The sequence below is a fragment of the Pantherophis guttatus genome, chromosome 4 (genome assembly GCF_059756535.1).
Source record: "Pantherophis guttatus breed Tessera chromosome 4, ASM5975653v1, whole genome shotgun sequence".
NCBI classification, from domain to species: Eukaryota; Metazoa; Chordata; class Lepidosauria; order Squamata; family Colubridae; genus Pantherophis; species Pantherophis guttatus.
Genome location: NC_142066.1, coordinates 130,408,322 through 130,428,135, shown reverse-complemented (window position 1 = coordinate 130,428,135; position 19,814 = coordinate 130,408,322). Strand labels below are relative to the sequence as shown.

At 33.9% G+C, this 19,814-nt stretch overlaps 1 protein-coding gene across 2 annotated transcripts; it reads right to left on the bottom strand.

Annotated features, from left to right (window-relative positions):
• Positions 1 to 298: 298 nt before the first annotated feature.
• FAM133B (family with sequence similarity 133 member B) lies at positions 299 to 17,612 on the bottom strand. 2 transcript variants are annotated; one of them, XM_034401833.3, is made up of 11 exons: positions 17,416 to 17,612; positions 10,158 to 10,255; positions 9,255 to 9,333; positions 8,383 to 8,457; positions 8,194 to 8,226; positions 7,904 to 7,972; positions 5,919 to 6,014; positions 5,536 to 5,583; positions 3,348 to 3,443; positions 2,915 to 2,959; positions 299 to 2,164 (listed from the first exon to the last, which is right to left on the bottom strand). In XM_034401833.3, exons 2-11 carry the CDS (start codon positions 10,247 to 10,249, stop codon positions 2,042 to 2,044), a joined length of 756 nt encoding a protein of 251 aa, XP_034257724.1. In that variant the 5' UTR covers positions 10,250 to 10,255; positions 17,416 to 17,612; the 3' UTR covers positions 299 to 2,041. The 2 variants fall into 2 exon arrangements, with proteins under 2 accessions (XP_034257724.1, XP_034257722.1); XM_034401831.3 differs by lacking the exon at positions 17,416 to 17,612 and adding an exon at positions 12,858 to 13,004.
• Positions 17,613 to 19,814: the final 2,202 nt, after the last annotated feature.

The following is a 19,814-nucleotide window of genomic DNA, read 5'->3' as shown; positions in this document are numbered from 1 at the left end:
TCCTTCCTTTCTTACGCATGCATAAAGACTGGAAGAAGTACCTTTCATCTGTACACTTTTCATGATATCTGTTGCTATAATTTGAACAAGTGTTGACACAAACTTTTCAAGCAATAACAATAAAAATCACTCCACCAACCTATGATTTTCCCTCACTTTTCTCCTTAAACATTTACTTAGTAAGAGGCTGAAAAAGCAAATATTACCCAGTAATTTTAATGCCTCTTTACATAAAATGGTAAATGTATATATTCACTGTGAATGTCACAGCTTCTTTATGGTCTCACATGTAGAGGTATTTATTAAAGTACACACTTTATTGCTAAAGAAGCTAAAACAATACACGTATAATCCAGACCAAAGGAACTTTTAAAACATTGTCTTTACGAAATGTCTGGCAGTTTGTGTATATCAGGACATAATTGTAAAATAAATCTACCACTGAATTTATATAGCATAAAAACAGTTTCAATATGAAGCTGTCTGATAACACCGTTCAGCTTTTTACATGCTAAATATTTTCAGCAGCTGTACATTAATATAAGGATGATGTGATGTTGCATGTGAAACATAGTTAATAATTTAAAATTATTATTTCTGATAGTTAATTAAAAACACTGATTATAATTGTATTCCTTAATTAGTTATAACAATGGTACAAAATCATGCAGAATAATTCTAAGTATGTTAAGAACAACAGTTAAAAACAAAAAACAAAAAACTATAGTCAAAATCAATGTCACTAGATAATGGTGATGCATATTATCTCAGGCCCAGTATTGTTTTGATTCAGTGGTAATAAAATCCTTGCAAAGAGTAATCAGCTGTGCCATATTAGATTGATACTTCTGTCTATTCCAGCAGCATATATAAAAATGGGAAAAAACTTAGATGGGAAGATTTAAGATTTTTTTTTCCTTTGTTACTCACGTATAAAGAATAGTGTCTTATATCTGAAGTTAAAATGAGGCTAACTGAATCGTCAGTCTCCATCTTCACTTGTTCCTATACTATAGACACTTTTCTCTGTTCCTAATACTAACATTAGAAGTGAACATGCCCAAAGGAAAAAGAATGTCCACTTTTCATTTTTAAAATATGAGCCCAGCATATATTTCATCATTAGAATTACATCATCCTGGATGAAAGATGAAAGTTTATTACACATAAATTAAACAATAGCAGCCTATCATAATCAGCTCAATTATAATTATTGGCTTAGCTAGTCTTCCACACTTCCATGGACTTTAATGGGGCATGCTCAGAAAATTCATAGTGGATTTTCCCTTAAATTCTTAAAGAAAAAGATTGCAATTTAAATCATGGAGAGTACTGAAACAATATTAGCAAAACTGTATTCATTTGTCAAATCAAACTATGAGCTCTAATTAACAACTTCAACCAAAAAACACAAGAACAAAATTATATTACACATATCTAAATGTGTAATAATAATCTAAAAAAGTAACATTTATATATATTAATGCTACGTTCCTATTCCAAAAATGGTATCAGTAAAAATGAAATGTCACAGGAGTTGCTAAATGACATTCAATTCTGTAGAGGAATTTTGCAAATGTCTTTGTAATAGAAAACTAAGTTTCATTACTAGTCTGTTAAAATAAAACACCCAAATTCAACTTTGGTTTATAGATACAGGCCTCCTGATGCATCTTTGTCCTCAGGGAGTTGCCTCATTCATTACAACAATGAAGCTGATTGACATCTGCATATCAGATCACATGCACATATCCCTGAATAAAGTAGGCAAAACCTTTTGACATCCATCCAGTTTTACTCTACTGCTCAATCATGTAAACCATGAGAAGGGTTTCTTTCCAAAACGTCCTATTAGCTACTGGAGTGCTAGAGAGGGGTACTATATGTATATTAAGCATCAGGCAACAACAATGGCTATTTCCAGCCCAAAGGTACTGGGCAAGCTGAATGTCTAGATTTGTTAACACATAGGAGAGCTCATGCAGTTGGCAGATTTTATCATAATTTTCACAATTTGCAATTCTCTATAGTCTCTATAGTCTCATTGCACTTTTGATGAAAGAAAAACTTGACTTAAGTATTTTGGATGAGAGCTTGAGCTTGCGGTTTTCTTTTTCTTCTTTTTGCTGTGCTTCTTGTGTTTCTTTCGCTTTTTTGTTTTATCCTTTAAAAAGGGAAATACCGAAAGACAATTATTATATACTGAAACTACCTGATTCCAATTCACGTTTTTTCTCTCCAAATGCATTTTCAAGGAAAGAATTAATTAAAGCCACCGAATATCGTAATAAGCCCAGTTAAATTAAGAATAACAAATACCACTCTACTAAAAGATTTACAGAAGGCACTGTCCACAGATTTATCTCTAAAGCTGTTTTTCTTCACATATAAAATTCTAATTTTAATTCCTCATACCACATTTCATTAATCAGAAAAAAAATCCAAGAAACCTAATTCATAATTTGTTGCCAAGTGATATTAGCAAGACTATATTAAATAATCTAATTTGATTTATTAATTCCTTCTAATCTCTTATTACCTGTTTAGGACTACTGTATTCTAGAAAAAAATATCTTTTTTTAATCTATAGAATCAATCATTTAAATTTAATACTGTAGTGTTCATTATTTATTTATTAGATTTCTATGCCACATTTCCATCAAGCATTCCAGGTACTGTACTCCTTCTGCAGTCCTCCTATTTTCTGACTAGCATATTTACTTTAAGGAGGATTAAGTATTTATCTATATATTGTGTGCATTATGTAATAGTTGAAAATCAGTTAATTATTGATATAGTAAAGTTACGAGAAACTAGAGCAATTGAAATAGGGAGGTTTGCCCCAGCATATATACCGTACATGCTGATATAACATTAGGAGTTTAAAGTTCTTAGGCATATAAAATAAGCTTACATTTTTCTCTTTTTCTTCACTATTTTTCTTCTTTTTTGATTGTACCTAAATGTGAAGAAGCAGAATGACAGAATACACATTTTACAAAATGGATGAAAAACTGAAATAGCAATCACAATAGAAACGTTGCTTAATAATAATTTGGAAAAATAGGATTACTTCTCCAATAGCTATTTTGTACTATCTGGCAATTTTGTTTTCTAATTCTGTTGCCATGCCTAAAATTTTCAGGAACATCACAGCTGACATTTTCGAGTTCTACAATGTAGAAAGAACTATGTGAGAAAGATCTTTGGTGGCTTTCTTAATTTATAATCATCTGAAGCAGTACATATGGGAAAAATGGACAAATATTTCTGCATATGCATATGAATGGAGAACTTGGTGAACATTTTTAAATCATGTAAATGCTTTGCTTTATATTTAGACTTACCTCCTCTGTTTCAATCGATTCCAATGAAGAGTCTGATGGCAATAATTCTTCCATATGATCAGCTTTTATTCTTTTCCTAACAAAACTTTTGGAATCCTAGGTAAGAAAATATTTTGTTATGATCACCTTTGAAAACTCACATTTCCTGTGATAAAAAATAGAACTAACCCCTCTTTCTTCAACTTTCTTGTTCTTCACCATTGCCAGGTCTTGTTATCTGCTCTTTTTTTAATGTACTGACTATATAATACTTACTTCTAGTCTTATAATATAAGACTAGAAAAGAGACACAGCAAGTATTACATGGCCAGCACATACACATACACATACATAGAGACAGAGACAGAGACAGAGATAGAGACAGAGACAGAGAGAGAAAAACACAGGAAGCAGACAAAGTAAATAACAAACACTGGCAATAGCTAACAGCAGGAAAATTGAAGAGATGGGATGATTCTGGATAGTAAGATACAGCAAAATGCTACCTCTACAGAGAAGCTGAAAGTTAGCTGCTACAAGAAGACTGTGCAGACTTGTAACAACAGCATGACAAAATAGCAACAATAAACAATTGTTGATAAGAAAGACTAAAATATCTGAATAATGGACATCGCAATACCTGGAGACAAAGTAGAAGAGAAACAACTGGGGAAAATTACAAAATACAACCTGCAAATAGAAGTAAAATGACTATGGCAAAAGAAAGCAATCCCCATACCTCTGCAACATACTTCAACATCTTCAGCACTGACAAAATCACCATTAGTTAATTGCAAAAGGCAACTTTATTTGGAATAGCTTACATCAGTGATGAAATCCTCCGCGGATTGCCACTGGTTTGCTGCCCGCGCATGCAGTGTGCGCCAAAAGCATGCTGCGCGGGCATGCACAGTGCATGCCAAAAGCACGTTGTGTGCGCATGCATGCACAGTGCACACCAAAAGCACGCTGCACTCGCATGCGCACCAAATACATGCTCCGCACACATGCACAGTGCACGCCAAACGCACGCTTTGTGCAGGAAAAGGACACTTAACAAGGTAAGTAAAACAATGAGGGGGGGGAACAGCTGAGTTGCGCGATTTTTATTCGTTAGAAAGCAGGATTTCCTTTTATCACTACCTGTTTACTCGAACTGGTGCGAACCAGTAGCATTTCACTACTGGCTTACATCCTGCAACATACCCTTAATACTGTGAAATAACTACATCTGCCTAACCCAGAACCGTGGGAAGGACTTGATAAATTGATATCTAAACATTTAAACTAATCTAAATCTAAACATCTGGCTGACTATGCAATCTAATCTAATAATAATAATAATAATAATAATAATTATTATTATTATTATTATTATTATTATTATTATTTTAAAATATAAACAAATAAATTTATGGCATATAACTCACCAGATTTAACTATGGTTGAAAAAAAAAAAGTATGGGTAATTGATGTGACAATACCAGGGGACAGTAAAACAGAAGACAAAGAATTGGAGAAGATTACAAAGTATCAAGATTCAAAAATTAAAACTTTCAGATTATGGAATAACAAGTAATGGCGGTCCCAATAGTTACAGGGATATTGGGTGCCATATCAAAAAGCCTTGGATGACACTTAGAAAATCTGCACATTGACAAAATTTGCATCTGCTAATTATATAAGACTACATTGCTTGGATCTGGATGTACATTATGCTGATACATTATGACAACCTAGGTTCTTGAAACTTGATTCAAATGAAGGCCAATACCAACTAAAGAACTGGCAGCTATGATTTCACCTTTTTATTTATTTAAGAACAAAATCAAGTCTAATTGCTGATTGTGTGACCAACTATAATAATAAAATATACTTTACATTAAATTAATAAATACTTAGTGGTCAACTGATATAAAGGATATGAAGATCAGATTTTGGAATTAATTTTCCAAACAACTACCGTGTTTCCCCCAAAATAAGACATCCCCTGATAATAAGCCCAATTGGCCAAGTGATTATTTCAGGGTTCAAAAAAATATAAGGCAGGGGCTTATTTTTGGGGAAACACGGTAGCAATTTTAATCCTAAACAGCTGTTAATTTTAGAGCTTTTTTACAATTAGGCTATTAAGAACTTTCATTCAGTTATTCTATAATTAGACATTTATTTTTAAGGAATTTTTAAAAATACTATGAAACTGTTTTACCTTATCTCTTTCATAATCTTCCTTTGTCCGTTTAGTTCTTAAACTATCCTAAATAATAAAAAAATTGTTATGATTAAAAAACAGCATCAATGACAGTGTACACTTAAATTTGCTTCTGTATAAGCAAATAGTGCAGAAGTAATGGCAACTGGTATTCTGGAAATGGAATAATCCAAACAGCTTCAGTGAAAAATAAAACATATATGTATTATTGTTGCAATATAGCAAGTAAAGCAAACATTGCACCAGTTTAGAATAAAGGACAGAAAGGTCCAAATTTCATTCATATTCCACATATGTATTTCTGCCACTAGTACACTTTAATCAATATAAAAGTTTCATTCATAAATTAGGTAAGGATACTATTTTTTTTTTTACTTTACCTTGCTATCTGAATCAGAGTCTGAACTAGAACTTTCAGATGACTTCTGTAAGATGTGATATTTTTTTTTCTTTCTCTTTTTTCCTTGTTTCTTATCCTAATCAGGAATATAAGAAAATTATTAGATTTTGTCAGATTAAATCATTTCAGATATAAAACATAAAAGTATTTTCTTAACGACTAGCCACAGGAATGACTGGAGTTTATGTTGTCTTTCCGATTTCTATATATTCAGGATAATGATAGCATTTCTGTTTAATGCCTTTGTTTAATAATTCTTCACCAAATATCATTTTAATATTCTGACTTCATTGACTGAATTCAAAGATCAAAAAGCTATGAAAAAATTTTTCAGAGAAAAACAAATAAAGTTCAAAAATATTCTTAAAACAAAAATTTTAGAAATGAAATGGAAACAGGGTTTAAAGTTAATAATAATTCAGTGTTTATTCAAAAGCTCAGTATAAGTTATGCTTAACTAAGCAGACATTATTTTCCAATTGTAAAAACAGCAAAATTGAATTTAGATTATTTTTATCAATTATTATATTACTTCGATGAAAGATAAAAGGAAAATATTCTGAATATAATTTTTCATACTTTGGAACTATGATTTCAATCAGCACTAGAAAAGCAATTAATTTTTTAAAAAAAATCAAAAGTCCTGATTTATGAACATATCTTGCCTTGTTATCAGCCTCAGAGAAGTCATGCTGATTTGATGATTTTGACCAATTTGAACTAGAGCACCTAAGTCTTTTACTCCTCATATCCTTTTATACAGCCCTTATGTCAAATAATTACATAACAGTTCAAACAGGAATTTTCTTTACACTTCACAATTCTGTGTTGTGAAATGCCAAAAGGGGTTGGAACTAACATCTTCTGTATTAGAATCTCAACTGCTACTTCTTCTCTGCCAGGGAATATCAGAAGGCAGAGAACTGATAAGAAGAAAGGATGCTTATCTTTCTGACTAACCAAATGTTTCAATCAAGATTCCTCCAAAAATTTTTCTTCAAGAGATCTATACTTGGTCCTACCACATATGCATGCTAGAATCATGACTAGTAAACTATCAAAATCTACAGTTCTTCTCTAAAAATGATCCCTTCTGTTATTAATTCATAATAATTTGTGATATAATAAATCATTCTAGTCTGAGAGTTTATTTTTTACAATGGTTCAGGCCATCTTGTCATTCTGCTAAAAATTCAGTCTCGTAAGGATGCTTAAACACTTGTCTACTGCAATAGGAGGGTCCTCAACAATGATGCATGATGTTTTAGAAATTCAACTGCCTGCTTAATACATGTATTAGGAGAGCTTCATTTCAACACTTCCCTTTTTTTCTACAAAATTGTTCATTTTTGCTGGTATTCACTTAAGTTGTTTTAATGTCTATTGAGAAATAGCACAAGTTGTTTCTGATCTAAAAAATGTGTAAAAAATTTCTACAAAACTCAATTCAGCAGTTCCAAGGCACAAACACAATACTTTTCCCTTTCACTTCTACTGATGTGTGGATGTGTATAATTTTCTATGTTATCCAGTTTCAGAAGATAAAGGTAGATAACTTTGATTTTAGCATAGTCAACAAAATCTCTCTCTCTCTTTCTCTCTCCGTCCCTCCCTCCCTCTCTCTCATACTCTTTCCTAAGCTTCAGGAATGGTTCCTTGCTTTTTCACAAGCAATTATGGGAGGTTAAAACACGATGAAGGGGGGAAACAAGGTACAGTTTCATCTTCCTCTAATTCTCTAATTCTCTGGAGCAGATTTTTCAGAGAATAATGGTGACAGCCAGCAGAAGAATAAAATGACTCTGGTACTAACCAACAAACCTAGAGATGCCCTGTCCTTCAGATGGCTTTAAAAACTAGTTCCTTAAAAGATTTCTGACATTTCAATGAAAATGACACTGCTTTTCCTCCATTTAGACACCCATTTTGAATACGAAATAACAGAAAGCTACAATTCAGACTTACCTCATCTTCAATATCAGATGAACTGCTGGAAGAATCAGAGCTTGATGAGGAAGAGGAAGATGGAGACAACTTGACCAAAGACAACAAAACGTAAATTTGTGAGATGCAGAATTTGTCAATAGAAAAAATTAACCCCCTGCCCCTCAAATTTATAGATATTTTCCAAAGCTGCATTACCTGCATTTAAAAACCACAGTTTAACATTCAAAATAAAACCCCCAAAATTACCCTTTAAACAAGCTACATACAATTGTCTTAGGTGGTGAAAAATAAATGAAATCTTTGCTCACCCTACTGGATTTCTTCTTCTCTTTTTTCTTCTTCTAAAAAAGGATTTTTTTCATTAATATGAAGTTAATGAATGAAGTAAACATTTTTGAAATGTATTCTATTATAACAGCCACAATAACACACTTAAAGCAAACAAGAAAATTTCAAATCCCTAGTTCTGCATGGAGTGCATATACGATGGCATTTACCTCTTTCTTTCTTGAAGTGCTCTCATTTCCACTTAACAATTTCTCTCTATGTTTTTCCAGTTCTTTTTTCCAGTTCTGAAAAACAGTTGAAACAATTATGAGTATATCTCAAATACCCTTTGGATTATCTTTATGGTCACTAACGCATAAGAACCATTTCTATGATGGGAAACTTGTTTGAAATAATTAGATTGGAATTCTATATCCATTCTCCTGGAAAATCCCATTGAATCCATTTATTTATTTATTTATACAATTTATATTCTGCCAGATTCCTGTTCCCTTTTTAATAGGATTGTACTACTAGGCTTTATTACAGAGGTAGTCAGTATTGCAACCTAGTCCCTTATAATTTGTTGGGTGCCACAAAAAGAATTAGGAGAAAATGTGCATTATTGTTTCTGTATTTTACATAGAGCAGCAATGTGGCTTTTCTCATTGTGCTAAAACTATATTTCTTAATTTGGTGGATTAATACCGTATGTTTAACATTTATAGCTAACATTAAGTACTTGAGGTGCCTAATGTTCAATCACTGTGAAGAGATGAATATCCAATCACATGTGTATTAATCATTATTAATAATTAACAATATTAATTAATTAATATTAATTAATTAATAATAACATTATTAATCTAGGGTGTGCTGGATTAGATTTGCTATCATTGAAAGCTAACATGGTAGAATATTGGTTTTTATTGCTAATCACACATTTGCATTGGATCAGTATCTTTTGATGCATCTACATGAGAAGCAATTAACACTAAACTGTATCTATTAGCATAAAACTGAAATATCATTAGCATTATGTTAATACTAATAATGCAGGTATAAAATCTAGGCTTGTCTCTACATTAATCAAATAACAAACCTCATTCATTCTTTCTTCAAATTCTGCTAAGGCCTTCGAACCTTTCTTCTTCTTTTCTAGTTGTTCTTTTACTTCTTCCCTTTAATGAAAAAATAGATAACCTGTAACTGATACTGGTACATAAGTTTAGATCTGAAAATATTAACTTAGACCTTCTTGATGCTCTTTGACCTTGGTGGGGGTTTTCTAGGCCTTTCATTACCAAACCATCATCAGAGCAGATATTGATTTAAAGAAACTGAAATAAAACTTGCTTTCTTTCTGTGTTTGTGCACCTCAAGTGAAACTGTGGTTTCATTCATGAAGAATGCAAGTTTTATCAAATGGAAATTTGCAAAATGCTTTGTGAAACACATCCAGATCTACATTCCAAAATTGGCCAGGAACAGTAATCTTAAGGGGTGGAATCATAAATTTAAGGGATGAAATTTTATTTATTGAATTTATATGACTACTCATCTCACGTACACAATTCTGGGCAACTAATTATAAATTATGCAGTTGAATTTCCCACATTTGGAGAAACTGCAGGGGACAGTTCATCTGGAATGAAATTGGTGAGCCTCACCCTTTAAAACTTCAACATCAAGGATTTTGTCTTGCTGGTAAAAGCCTTAACACATTTGTAAGTCTTAAAAGAGTTTTATTTTGCCCCAAAAGACAAAACATAAAACATGATCCAAATTTAGGGCCTATCCACATTTAGGTGAGTCCCAGAAGTCAGAAATGGGGTGATAGCCCTCATGTGGATCTCAAACTCCATTTTCAATTTCCTGATTTAATATCATATGTGAAGTAGTCCATTAATTTGGGGCAAGGTATTCTATTAAGGCAAACTTTACTACTTCTCTTTGTTAACAAAGTAATCTTATAAAAGGAACAAAGTGATCATTTGTAGCATACCATGTTGGTCTTGGTCTGTTCAAGTAATCTTGTATCGTAGGTCCTGAAGACGGAGCAGGACCTCGTGATCTAGCCATTGCTATAGGATTCATATATGCCTTAAATATAACAAAGAAAGAATGAGAGAACCTTAAATTATTCCAATCTGAAACTCTTAAAAATAGCTTTTTTCTTTTAATTTTCAAAAATGATATATTGTCACTTAGCCCATCTACATAAATTACCAACTTGATAGAATTTTTAATGTGTTGGAAAGTGACATTATTGACACAATATATTTTGATTGCTTCACTTTTTAGTAATGTATCCTCCTTCCTCTCCAACTGTTATAAAAAGCTGGTATTTAAATGTATATATTTATTGTCAATTTTTTATATATAAATAAAATGTAATATATTTATATAAGTAAAAAAACTCTCAATGATTAATGAAATACACTAAGTCTCGTATGGTTATGGCACTTGGGGGTGGGGAGGCAGTATGCTGGGATATTTCTTACTCTTAATTTGCCTCAGCAAAAGCTGTGTACAATTGGCCTCCGAGAAATCATTCTGCTCAAAAAATATTGCGTGGAACTAACACAGAGGATCATCTAATGCTGTAATATTTAACATCTTATGAGAGGATAGCAACAAAATAAATATCCTTATGGTACCATTAAGACTAATAAATTGATCACTAAGCTTGCTAAGAGAATAAGGTATATAAGAGAGAGAATGAATGTTGTGCCTACATTTTCTTTCACTATGTTACTATATCAATTTTTGATGACCTTTTAAAAACTAGTTACACACTTAAAACATGGGACCTAATTAAATATAGTATCTTATATATGAAATGAAAGCTGGGGTGGAGATGACTAATTTCTTATAGCATAAAATGAGAGGGGTGTAGACAACCACTCCTGTATCATTACCTCCTTTTCAAATTTCTGACATATTTTCTACATCCCTATGCAATCCCAAACATGTATTGTCATTGTTAGAAACCTTCAGCAAATAACAGTTTATAGTAAAATAAAAGAACAGAAAATATTCAATATTGCCATCTCTTAATCTAAATTTTTTAAATTAAAAAGACAATAAAAGAACTATTAGCATATTAATATTTTTATGAAGCTATTGTATGCAAATGCAATCTTGGAAACATACATTTATATTCAGGCATGCATATCTAGGGCACACTATTAGCTACAGATTTAATAGCAGGTTTTCATGAAACTTACGAGAAATTATCTTTTTTTTTTCTATCAATGCTGTTACTTTACCCATAAGGCATTCATTATTTAATATAGACATTATTGTTTCCTATGTACATTGTCAACATTCAGCATGTTTGACCTACTAGTCATTTAATATGAGGAGTTTCTGGATTCTACATAACTGGATTGTGTTATGGGCCTTGGTAAGCAATCAAGGAATTGAAACATCAAGCTCAGACCCAACTCTCTTTGGGGAGTTTCTTTGCTTTCTATTTTTTATTTTTTTCATCTTTTTCTGGCTTAAAATAAAATAGCCTCAAAGTGACCCTTGAAAGCTAATGTATAAACAAACAACTTAACTTTTATTTTAGGCAGAATTTTACTTATACAAAATGAGTCATCAGGCTGCCTATAAACATCTCATTTATAATATTAGCATACAAATCTTTGTTTTAAAGTGGCCTGTTTTATAATGGATTTATTACTGTATTATTCAAAAACAAGTTGTTTACAGAGAGAAATAAGAAACTTCCCCCCAGTTTTAACATTTCACTGACAGTGTACTAAGTTTGATAAGTGCTTTTCTGGTCCTAAGAGCAACAAATTATCATCCAATGCGATGCAGTTTTTACTTAGGACAAATATAATTAGTCATTTCTATGTCTTCAGTGTATTCTTAGGAATTTAACAAAAGCAGGGAGCATAGTCTCTTCAAACTGGCAAATAAGGATGAGCACATTTTTTTTTCTAAAAAGCACACCTCAATAGACAGATGCCTTTAGTGGAATGCTACACTAATTGTCTTTTGGATAGATCTTACCGCTCTCTATATAAGTGTGTCCCTCAAATCTACCTAAACGATCTATACATTTTGATGTGATTATTAATTCATCAAAACAAAACAAAAACCACCAAGATGAAAAACAAGTTTTGAAATACAAAAAAACGGGACTCGGGTTAATTTATAATTAAGGATCTAGTGCTGAGAAACATACACGCACACTCCATATAAGATCAGAACAATGTCCTTATTAAAAATAATATAATAATAATAATAATACCAGGTTACTTTTCAATCTCATCACATCATTGAGATGAAAAACTGACCACATGTACAGAGGGGCCCAACTTTTCTATCCCATGACAGAGGGAGAAGTGTTTCATGTGTAAAGCCCCCCCGCCCCTCAAAAACCCCTCTCACCTTTCCCATTGAAAGGGACTACCAAGCCCATAACAATCGGAACTATTTTTAGTAGCTCACCCCCTTTTGTCAATGCAACGAGGAAAGACCTGCAGGATGTCTGTGACAGACGCTGGCTGTTCCCCACGTACACTCCGCCCTCACGCCACCCACCCACCCAACTTCCAAGGTGGTCGCCTAGCCACCGCCTCCCTCTGAGTCCTTCATCCCCACCCAGGCCAGTAGGAAAGGCACCCCTTCTTCGAAACCTTTGCCGTTTCGGATCTCGCTTCCAAGGAAAGAGATTTAGCTTACGCACCACCCGGTTATCCCTCTTCCCCATGGCGGGCAGGAATCCTGGAAGCCCAGCGACGAAAACCAAACCGGCCTAGCTGGAGCCCCTTTCTCTGCTAGCCGTCAAGTTTTTAACATCAGACACTACGGAGCATGCTCAGTGACACCGAACATGCTCAGAGGCAGCCATTGAAGCCACTTGCCCTTCCTTGTTTGCCCTCACGAGGAGAACCAAAGGGGAGGTTAAGGAAGAAGTCGGCGTTTAGTTGTGTGCTGCTGTAGTATGATTTTCTCCCCCCCCCCTTTTTTTTTTTAAAAAAATACTTATTTCGAACCTAATCTTGAAATAGTTAAAATATTGTATGGGGTAAATAAATATAGGAGAGTGAATGCGACCGCAATAAGGCGAAAGGGCCCCTGGGTTGCCGAAATTGTGGGGGTAGCAGGCAGCGTTCATTTGTTGTCGTTTTCTTTTGTTTTTATTCGCGGGAGATTCAAAAGGGAGCTCAGGTCTGTAAAGTGAACATCTACACTTCCTATGACGTTGGCTGTAAAATAATTAAAAAAATGTTTACGTAAAAAAGCAGGGACCGCATCACATCGTGTATCTTTTGTAATGATATAGGTAAAAATAATTCAATAAGAGTAAGGGAATAAGGAAACCACTTGAGCTGTGAGCAAAACTTAAAGCAGTTTTTCCCAATTTAAAACTTCTTAAGAGGTGGGGAGTTCCTTTCCCAGAATTGCCCAGTCAGTTTATTCACTGGAGTATTCTGGGAACCTAAAGTCCATACATCTTAAAAGGTCTGAAATTGAGAAACACTCGCTTAAAAGGATGCTTTCTAACACCCACTGAAGCAAGATGGACAGCTTCAGTTTCTTTCTGCACATCTAGGGAGACATAGGGAGTGGGATTAAGAACAAGATATTTTCCGCATTTCAATATATTTCTGAGTTATAGACTAATTTGTCTGTTAGCTACCAAATGCAAACATTTATAAGGAAAAATCGAGGGCATTGGGTAGGATTAGCCTGGAGAAGACTGCAAGGAGACATGATATCAGTCTTCAAAGATCTGATTCTGAAGTGCTATCATTTAGAAAATAAGTGAAGAATTGTTCTAGTTGTTTCATAAAAAAATAAATACTGTAATACATTTGAAATAAAGGAAGTTGATTTCCATGAGAAATAGATACATTTTAAAAATAAGATTTTCTGAAACCAATTGCTTTGGCAGGTAATGGATTATCCTTTCTTGAATGGAGTTTAAACAGAAACTGGTATAATAATGGACTAGTGGGTGTGGGGTTTGGACTAGATGATCTTAAAGATCCTTACAAAAGTATGGTTCTATGTTCTAATGATTTTATGAATTCTGACAGGATGATGTCATAGGCATTTAATGGTTTGATTTCTGAAGCTCTTGACAATTCCTTTTCAGAGGCTTCTGAGTAAAAATGGCAGTCACAAACTATATAGAAACATTCAGTTGTAAATCAACAATTACAGAATGTAAACAGTACTGTAGCTAGTGCAAAACAATTCTCCAAACAAAGGAATGTAGTTGGGTTTGTAGACCAAGTTTTGTTTTGTTCTTTAATGTATGGTAATAAGTAAATAATTAATTACTTAATAATAATTATTGTAATTAATAAGTATTGATTGGTGAAGTGGCTGGAACAACTGATGAGGAAAAAATTAAAGTGATTTAAACAAAAAGAATCAGGAAATATCTTTAAAACAATTCTTTCATGTTGGTAAACTGATATAACAATGAGAAACTGTTTGCTGTAGGAAAGTTGGGAATTATACTGCTAGAATAAAAAAAATCTTACTTTCAAAATGTTTTGTTAGATAACTACTTCTAATTAGCAGCGATTGATCAGGAAAGTGATAGGTGTTTTGTATGTTGAACCAGTATTCAAGTAAAAAAGAGGAACTTCATGATGGAGATCATTAAGAAGTAAAAGAAATACTGATAATTTTAGAACAACTTCTTATACATTTATGCTATGATTATACTTAGAATAATATGTACAATTATGTCTGCCAGACTGCAGAAACTAGTATAACATAAGGCAGCTAAAATTATTCAAGATGTGTAAATTATTCAAGGTGACTGTGATCAAGAAAACAACTGCCTGTTTTGGAGCCTTATTTCATGATCCAGAACTAACTCCAATAATAATAATAAATTAATCTCTCTCAAATCTTGAATTCAATAGAATCCATTTATTGCATTTCTATCTACAATAGATAGTATATCTCAATGCAGAAAACCCCATGTCCAGTTTTGATGAATCTTTACCTGAAAGGCCTGATTTCACCTTTTCAAATTAAAAAATTAATCTTTCAGCTGACAGACAGTAAAACCGCAAGCAAAACTAATTTCTATATGGTGGGATGCTCTGCTGGCCATGTTTCAGCTATAAAATAGTTCCTTGTACATCTCTAGTGATTGGCTTAATTCCATTGTTCTCACATCGTACAGAAAAGATAATAGAAGTAATTCCACAAATTGCTACCCAGTTAAACTTTTACCCATAATCAGCAAATCATATGCAGGATTTTTATATTATAAACTCTTGGACTGGATGACCTTGAGAACATCTCGGATCTGGTCAGTCCAAACAAACTAATGCATCCTATTGTACAATCTCACTGAGAAATATTTCAATTTGACTTTTATATTACCTATAGTCGGCAATGACTAATGGAATAAAATCCACAGGAACTCCTTTTTTTTAACCTTTGTTATCTTTATTATAGATTTTATAAACAAAGGACAGCCTTTGATTCAATAATTCATGAAATATTCTAGAGGAAATTAACTACTGCTTTGAACGATCAATGTCTCCTTAAATTAAATATACTTTAAATATACTACTGCCCCATGGCACTATTACTAAGGTGAGGGGTTACTACCTACGTGACTCTCACTGGCTAGATAAGGTTTGGTTCTACTCTAAGAAGAAAAATTAATAGTGATTTAGCATACAGTGTATGCACAATTAGGTGAGTATTTTGACCATATCATCATTTTATGCATATTTTCCACCTCCAAGCTGTATAAACTTGAATGCTTAGTGCAGGGGTGTCAAACTCGCATCATCATGGTGTCATCACATGACATATTGTGAGTTTTTTCCCCTTCGCTAAACCGGGCATTGGTGTGGCCAGTGTGTGACGCATCCAGCCCGCAATCTGTGAATTTGACACCCCTGGCTTAGTGGATATAAGCATGTCAGGTGATGTGTACTTGTGTAATGAGGGAGGGTGTGGCCTAAGGAGATCAACACCCTATATCAAGGTGTGCATAATTATTAGCCAGCTTCTTTTCCTCAGGCAAAATGGGCCAAAAAAGAAATTTAACTGACTCTGAAAAGTCAACAATTGTAAAAAGTCTTTCAGAGGAATGCAGTACTCTTGAAATTGCTAAGATGTTGGGGCGTGATCACAGAACCATCTAACTTTTTATTGCAAATAATCAATAGGATCACAAGAAATGTGCTGAGAAAAAAAGATGCACATTAACTACCAAAGATTTGAGAAGAATCAAACGTGAAGCTACCAGGGACCCATTATTCTCCAGTGCTATCATATTCCAGAACTACCTGGAGTGCCCAGAATTACAAGATATTCAGTACTCAGAGACATAGCCAAGGTAAGAAAGGATGAAACCCGACCACCACTGAACAAGATACATAAATTGAAATGGCAAGACTGGGTCAAAAAATATCTGAAGACAGATTTTTTAAAAAGGTTTTATGGACTGATGAGATGAGAGTGATTCTTGATGGACCAGATAGATGGGCCCATGGCTGGATCAGTAATCAGAACAGAAGTCCAGTTCGACTCAAATGCCAGCAAAATGAAGGTGGGGTACTAGTATGGGCAGGTATTATTAAATATGAGCTAGTTGGATTGAAGATGGATTCAAAATCAAATCCCAAACCTACTGCCAGTTTTTAGAAGACACTTTCTTCAATCATGGTCTTCAAGAAGACCATGATTTTTATTCAGGACAATGCTCCATCATATACATCGAAGTACTCCATTGGCTGGTTAGCCAGTAAAGGCCTTAAAGATGAAAGAATAATGACACGGCCTCATTTCTCATCTGACCTAAACCCTATTGAGAACTTGTGGGCCCTTCTTAAACTGGAGATTTACGGTAAAGGAAAACAATACACCTCTCTGAACAGTGTCTGGAAGACTGTGGTTGCTACTACACAAAAATTTAATCGCCAACAGATCAAGAAACTGACAGACTCCATCAATGGAAAGTTTATGACTGTTATTGAAAAGATGGCTATATTGGTCACTGGTTTTTTTTTTGTTTTTGTTTTGAAATGTCAGAAATGTTTATTTGTATATTTTGAGTTGTGTTAAGGATATTGTTGTGTTAACAACCAGCAGAGCATAGAGCACATGGAAACGGTGCTAAGAGCAACAATGAATAAAATACATATAAACTGGTTTATCGAAGTTTTTACTTTGTAGTGAAAAACAATCTCATAGCCTTTAATCAATCCAAGTCTTAGCCAGTCATAATCAGTCCAGAGATACAAAATTCTTCTTACCAGTTTGTAGTAAAAGGATCAAACAGGAACGATATAAATAGTTCTTAAAAACAGAATAAATAAACCATGATCACATTAGACCATGTAAGAGATCAAGTAGAAATTACAAAACAGCAGTAGTTAACAAATAGTAGCAAGTTCATGCTGATGGTATAGTAGCAAATAGTAGCAAGTTCACGATAGTGTCATGTCCACAATGACTACATTCAAGCTCTCCTTAAATACAGTTACTACAGAGCTTATCCAATCAGGATACAATGACTCAGCATTACAATGAAGTCATAGAATATATATTCATCATGTTAGCTTATATATTGCCTGGACAACCTGTTAGGCATGCACCATATCCTAACAAGTTGTTTGTTTATTATTCTCACTTTGATGCAAATAAATGAGATGGGCAAATTTTCATTTAGTTGCATAATAATTCTGCCCACTAATAGTTGCCCAATAATTGTGCACACATTGATATTCTCCTAAGAAAGCCAAAAACCTCACTTTTAATTTCTTAAATATTCAGATATATTTTTCCTTTATGTAATTAAATTCTCAGAAGGTTGCAGAATTTTTATTAATAACCATGGTCTCCAGAAACCTAGTGCTCCTTCAAATTATAATTTTTAACAATGTAACTTTATTGTTTTATTTACCATTTTTGTTTTACTTTGCTTTTATGATTGGTCTTGGACAATACATATATACCTTTTAAAACTTATACATCATCTAATTGAGTGAACAGTTGATTAACAACTTGGTCAGTTACACTAGTGTAATTGTGACCGGCTCTTCCAGGAGCAAAAGAATCAAATTCATCAAAGAAAAGTATGCATAGTTTGGCTGCCTGAGCTCTGCAATATAAATATACTTCAAACTAGAGAAACAAAATATCATTTGCCAAAAGTAAAAACATTAAATTAGCAAATCCTGATACAAGTAATCCTTGATTTATGACTGCAATAGAGCCCAAAATTTCCAATGTTAAATGAGACAATTGTTCAGTCAGTTTTGCCCCTTTGACTACCCTTCTTGCCACAGTTGTTAAGTGAATCACTGTAGTTGTTAAGTTAGTAACATGGTTGTAAAGTGAATCTGGATTCTCAAGTGATTACATGTTCCTGGGACACTGCAACCATCATAAATATGAGCCCATTGCCAAGCATCTGAATTTTGATCACATGACCATGGGATGCTGCAATAGTTGTTAAGTGTGAAAAAGAATCATAAGTCATTTTTTTCATAAGTGCAAACAGGTTACCAAGCGTCCACTTTCTGATAATGTAACCATGAGATTGCTAGAACAACCACAACTCCACAACTGATTACCAGTTGTAACCATCTGAGGTTGTAACCAAGAGGTAGCAACTACCTCTTTCTCTGTTGCCAGGAGCAGGCTTTCTTCGGAGATCCCGCTTTCTGCCATGGTAACCTGAGTTCCTCTCCACGCACCCTAGGTATTGGAGAGCAGATGGGGAATCTGGGGTTCAGGAATCCTGATAATTTTTAATTAGTTTTGGGAGAGTTGGCTTGATGTCAGGGTTCTCACCAATGCCCTAATGCAATTAAGAATCTCAAGCCGACTTCTGGTGGCTCCGCGAAACGCTGACGGAGCTCCTTTTAGGAGCTCCAGCCCCGTGACTCCGTTAGCCGCTAGAACAGCGAAAATCAGCTGTCTAGCGGCTTAAAAATTCTCCCCCAGGGAAAAGGGGGAGAGAAGAGCAGAAGGGTCTGGATAGAGCTCCCCTAGACCCCCAGTCTTTTTTTTTTTAAGCCTGGAGTTTGCAGGGTGAGAGCTCCCTGAAAGCCCTTCAGAGCTCCAGAGCCAGGATGAGTCTGCTTAAAAATAAGCAGACCGAAGCGTCGCGACTACACCAGCAAAGCAACTAGAAAGATTATAAAGAATTTGGATTTTGGATGCTGGCAGAGTTAATCCAGGAGACTAAAAATGCAAGTATTGTATGTTAACTCCATTTAAAAAGGGAAAGATGGCGCCTTAGGGCATGAAAATGAAACTTATAAGTGAAAGTCCTTGTTAACATCAGTAACATTGTTAAAGCTATCGGGTTATTCAAGAAAAAGATTTAAAGTGGAAGTGGAATGGAAAAGACTGTTGTATTGATTTTAACTAACTTACATCCTTAATTTGCATGGAAATAATTGGAGTTAATGACCTGATAGCCGAATTAATACAAACATAAAGAGATAATTGAAAAATGGCTGAAATGAAAGATGGATTATATGAGTCAGCAAACTTACAAGCAGTGACTGCGAAGGACTTAAAATATTTTTTTAAATCTTTTACTGTTGAGATAAGACAGATAATTAAAAGAACTATTCAAGATTTTAAATTGGGGAATAATAATGACTTGCTGGCTGGAAAAGAGAAAGAAATTAATCAGGAT